General features: G+C 54.3%; 1 protein-coding gene across 1 annotated transcript; it reads left to right on the plus strand.

Moving 5' to 3' along the window:
* The first annotated feature begins 800 nt into the window (after positions 1 to 800).
* LOC123098120 (asparagine synthetase [glutamine-hydrolyzing] 2) lies at positions 801 to 4,295 on the plus strand. Its single transcript, XM_044520016.1, has 3 exons — positions 801 to 986; positions 1,060 to 1,161; positions 3,892 to 4,295. The coding sequence occupies exons 2-3, from the start codon at positions 1,082 to 1,084 to the stop codon at positions 4,103 to 4,105; spliced, it is 294 nt and encodes a 97-aa protein (XP_044375951.1). The 5' UTR covers positions 801 to 986; positions 1,060 to 1,081; the 3' UTR covers positions 4,106 to 4,295.
* The last annotated feature ends 872 nt before the right edge of the window (positions 4,296 to 5,167 follow it).

The following is a 5,167-nucleotide window of genomic DNA, read 5'->3' on the forward strand; positions in this document are numbered from 1 at the left end:
TCACAAAAAAGATCAAAAGGAGTCGGCGTTGGCGGAGATGCCGCCGGATCGTCGCCGTCTTCGTCCGCCTCGTCCTCTTCAGATCCAGCTAGCGCCCAAAACCTGCCGCCAACCCGCGGACGAGCCACAGCCCCCGAGAGCACAGGCCCGGCGATCGCAGGACGGTGCCCCGCGTCGCCTCGCCCCCCCTGTCGCCCCCCCCCCCCCCCCCCCCGTCGCCCATCCTCAGTACTGCAAAAAAACAGCCTAACAGATGCCCATGGTGTCATTGTGAAAAGTCTCCAAGACTCATGAAAAAAATAGGTGGGTTGTGGTGAAGTAATCTGTTATCGGAGATGTGCGGTGTGCCGTGACCTCGTCATCTCCATGCTTGCGCGCTCCACTGCTGGGCATCTCCCCTTCTCATCCTCTTCACTCGACGCACGTGTGCGACGACTCCATCCCCGATGTGGTAACCGCTATCACCGGTTCCCGTAGATGACACCCTCGCCTTGACACCCATTGTGGGCCACCCGTCGGCCGCATATTGTGGAACTCTCAAGGGATTTCATCTTGTTGTCCGCCGCGAGGTGAGAGGAGGGGAATGGACGACGTGGCGTGATCCGACGACTTGACCCGATGGTTGAGACGCGCCCGCTCGGAAGCAAAGAAACCAAGTACTCTCTTTCTTGCAATTGTTGTTGGGAGAAAAAAATTGTATATCATGTAGTAAAAAAAAATGTATATGGGAGTTTGGTGGGCCGAATCCGCGCGAGCGGCCTGGCCTGGCACAGGCGATGCGTAGGGTCCCAAGCGCGCCCTACCTAAATCCCTCCTGCTCTACCACCACCCAGCCGCCGTTCCGTTCCGCCCATACCTTACCCCTCCCCACCACCCGCGCCTGCGTCGCCGCCGGCGCCGTCGCCGTCGCCCGTCCCTCCTCGTCGGGGCGTCGCCGTCTCCGCCCCGCTCGTCCACAGCGTCTTGTCCAGCCACCGAGTCTTGAGGTACGAGCTTGTTTTCTTTCCTCCATCCCGTCCAGCGACTGGTCAAATCACCTTCGGGGCTTGCGCGTTGCAGGTCCCGCCGGCCGGCAGCCACCATGTGCGGCATCCTCGCCGTCCTCGGTGTCGGCGACGTCTCCCTCGCCAAGCGCTCGCGCATCGTGGAGCTCTCCCGCCGGTAACACGCCCACCCCGCCGTTTCACCCCGCTCCCTTTCTGTGTTCATGCTTTAGCCCGTCCCTGCGCGCGCGCGCGCCTCCGAGGGTTAGAATTGAAGTTGGCGGTGGATTTGTGTGGACTGGAATAGTAGGCGAGATGTGGGTCAACTTTGGCCGGGTCATGTCGCTCTCGCCTTATTTACCATTTTTAGTTATTTGACCTGTCACTTATTTTTGGTGATGGAAAGGCATTTGGCTTATTTAGTATGGAGATATTCATGTACAGTTTGTGTTAGACGAATTGTTGATATACCGTGGAAATTGTGGTTAGCCTTTTACAGATGCGAAGGAAAAAATAGTGCTTTCTTGAGCGGCTCCCGACCCCGAGCTCCCTCCGTCGCCGCGCGCCTCTCCCTCTCCCCCACCCCTCCCCACGCCCTTCCCCCCTTCCCCGTACCCCCCGCGTCGCCTTCCCGGGCGAGGCGGCCGGGGGGGCCCTTCCGCCGCTCCCCTCCAGGCTCTCTCCTCGCATCTCCTTCCTCCCGCCGCCGCCAGCGTGCGCCGCCGAGCCTCGGCCGCGTGGTGCTGGCGGCGGCGGGCCTGCCCTTCCCCGTGCGCGGCTCCCCATGCCCGGCCGGTGGGGGCTAGCTGCGGTGCTCCTCGGCCGGCGTCGGTGTGGCCCGTCGGCGGTGATGCCGCGTGCCTCGGTGGTGCTTGACGCGGCGGTGCGGCCGTTGGCCGTGGGGCGGCACGGTGGCGCTAGTGGCTGGCGGTGCCCGCCAAGCCCAGATCTGGGCCCTTTTGGGCCCCATCTGGGTTTGGGTGGGCCGGTGGCTCGATGTTCCGCGGCGTCGTTTCCTGGTGATGGCATGGTGGCGGCGGTCTCGGGTGGTGAGGATTTCGTCGGTCGGCGAGCTGCAGCGTGGCGACAGGATTGTCCGGGTCCAAGTGGACCCGGCAGGTCCGTCGAGGCCCGGCAAATCCTTGTCGTCGCGTCCGGTCGGCTCCGCTGCAGCGGTGGAGGTTGTCCCCTCCCCTCGTCCGAGTTGTGCTCGCTCCCGTGGCCGGGGTCTCCTTGCCCGAGCTAGGCCTCGTGTTGGCAGCTCCAGAGAGGCGGCAAGATCAGTGTCCGGTAACCGTGGTGGCACAGGCTGGTGGGCGGCTGTTGTGGTGGTGCATCTCGAAGTGCCTCGGGTGATGGTGGTGGTTGTGGATCGGGAGAAATCCTTGTCGGCTTGTCCGGCACCGACGCGGTGACGCTTTGCGGGCGCCATTGGACCCTCCTGAGGGGTGTCGGATATATCTCTTCCCCACCATCCCTCGCGTACCGGGGGAAACCCTAGAACTTGTTCGGGCAACAGCGGCGGCGTCGTCGCATTCCTTCTTGAAGGTGTTGCTTGGTGCGAGGCGCTTAGAGATGCTGGGAGCGCGGTGGCACTTCGTCGGAGGGTGCAGCGGTTGCCGGTCTTCCTTTCGTCGTTGATCTGCCGGTGTCGGCATTCATTTCTCTTTCATTTTCTTTTGTTTTCTTTTGGGCTTATCTGTGCTGCGGCCCCAGCGTGCTGGATGTATCGGAGATTTGCTTTATAATATAAAGCGGGGGAAACCCTTTTTCTTTAACAGATGCAAGTTTCTTTGTTTGCGAGCAAGCTGTGGTGCGCGATGGCCTTTTATTTCGAGGCAGCGTGTCTATGTCCTGAGGAACTCTGAGGTTCTGCGTTCGGGGAATGGAGTATACTGTACAGTATGTAGGCAGTCGTTCGTTGAGGCATGGAAATGTTCAAGTGATAAATTGGAAACTAGTGGCAGTTTTTGTTACCTAACGATGTGTGTCGCTTGTGTGATCGTGCATGCTGATGTACCTAAATGCTATTGATTTCTAACTTATTGAAATGCATTACTTGTAGCAATCCATCCATATTGTGTACATGTGCAATCATAGAATTTTTTTATTGCAGAATTAGGACAGTAGTGAGGTGTATAGGATTCTATCTGTAAAACCATGCAACATTATGCTTGTAAATGTGTGTTTTACTTGGGATGCTGCAAAATGTCCGCTCTATAAATGTGCATGCCTTAGTTGGGCTGCGGCAAAATGTCCCCTTGTACCCTTTTATGTAATTGCAGTCAGATAGTCGAGGATGTTAACATGGGATTGCGGTCAAATGTAGTTTATCCACCAACCTGTACAAACCTTCACTTCTATATCTACTGAAAAATTCTTTTACAAATAGGTTAGGAAATTACTATTTTCCAAGTGTTAGCAAAACCTAGTTTGCTGTGTCTTAGGACTTGCTGTGTGCAACTTCTCCATCTTTACAAACTGCATGGTCATGGGGTAACAGTTTTCAGTGTTTTTTACTTTAGCTTAGAGAGAGTTGCGATATTTGGTGCTGCCTAGGTTTTCGCCCCATGGCATTCGTTTCGATGGCGGGCGAATGCAGTGGGTTTCCTGGCAGTGCCCAGACTTGCTCTACCTCTTTCCCTCTTCTCCTGACATGTTTCTGAACCTTTGTATTTCCATTCATTTGCAATGGAAAGGGGTATAGCCCGGTTCGAAAAAAAAAGCTTAGAGAGAGTTGTTGTTCAACACAAAGTTGCGTTAGATTAAATTGGAATTAGAAATGTTCTGTACAGTAGTGACTGAAAACCTCTGTGTGCTTCTTGTTATTTAAATGTTCTTAGGTGATACATGGTTCATTGTATGAAATCTTATGCACCCACTGATCTCAGTCTACCATCTTTGATAGATTACGGCACAGAGGCCCTGATTGGAGTGGTATACACAGCTTTGAGGATTGCTATCTTGCACAGCAGCGGTTGGCTATTGTTGATCCCACATCTGGAGACCAGCCATTGTACAACGAGGACAAAACAGTTGTTGTGACGGTCAGTATCTGGAGTGAGAATGACACTTTTTCATCGACATCATCTAGTGGACAAAGAGTGTTGTTGACAGTGTGAAGGGAAGAAGAAGATAAAAACAGGTTTCCATGCATGTGGGGTCCAGTGTGTCTGGGGGATTAAAATGATATAAAGAATTAATTCTAAAAGGTACTTCCTCTGTCCTAAATTATAATTTGAGACGGAGGTAGTACATTTTTTAAAGGCCAGTTTTTTGGCGGCTTAAAAAAATAAGCCGCCTCCTCCCCAACAATTTTCATAAGCCGCCTCCTCCCTAGCTATTTTCATAAGCCGCCTCCTCCCCAGCTCTCCGGCAGCTCCCCTCCGCCGGCGACCTCGGTCGTCGGTGATGAGGGGGGCCGCCGGATCCACGCGTGTGGATCGTTTTTACTCTCGTAGTCTAGGTTTTTAGGTTGTTCATTGTCTTTGCTTTGGCGGCGACGATGAAAACGCTGAATAAAGATTCTTCGGATCCTTTCCTGACGAGGCCATCAGTCCTATGGTTGGGAAAGGATTTGGAAACCAGTCTGTTCAAGCAAGGATGGTGTGGCGGCGGCGGCATCCTCGTGGTGGACCTGTGTCCTCGGGCTCCGCCCTTGCGGCGACGTTTGCTCCAGCGTTGGCGCGGAGCTTGGGAGGTAGTCCAGGAGCGGATGCAGATTGTGGTCTGCATCGACGACATCTGAAAGACGGAGCATGTGTTGGGCTCGTGGTTCGTGGATGGCAGATATGGTTTCCTCCTTCGGCGTTTAGTCATGGTGGGGTGCTAGATCTGGAGTTCGATGGCGTGTCCGGGGTGTTGCCCCGGTCTAATTCGTTTAACGGCAAGGGCTTTACTTTTGGTGAGCCACCTTGGAGGTCCGCAAAGCTGCATATTAGCGATGGAGCCGCGTCGAGCTCGGGTGAGAAGGTGATTCGTCATTCTTTTCTTCGGTGGATACTGTGGTGGTGCCGAAGGCAGGTGACGGACGTTGGTGTCAAGCTCAGAGATATTCTGCTGTCTTTTTAATTTTGTCATGTCGGTCTTTACGTGACTTGTACTTTGTTCTTTATGATATGAATGAGACATGTATTACCATGCAAAAAAAAAGCAATAATATATATAGCCACGTGATGTATCCA

The sequence above is a fragment of the Triticum aestivum genome, chromosome 1B, assembly GCF_018294505.1.
Source record: "Triticum aestivum cultivar Chinese Spring chromosome 1B, IWGSC CS RefSeq v2.1, whole genome shotgun sequence".
Classification (NCBI taxonomy): domain Eukaryota; kingdom Viridiplantae; phylum Streptophyta; class Magnoliopsida; order Poales; family Poaceae; genus Triticum; species Triticum aestivum.

Excerpts from the sequence above, each read along its gene's own strand:
- LOC123098120 (XM_044520016.1), top strand. The coding sequence starts at position 1,082 with ATGTGCGGCATCCTCGCCGTCCTCGGTGTCGGCGACGTCTCCCTCGCC. Across the intron at positions 1,162-3,891 it reads ATCGTGGAGCTCTCCCGCCG|ATTACGGCACAGAGGCCCTG; the intron begins GTAACACGCCCA and ends CATCTTTGATAG.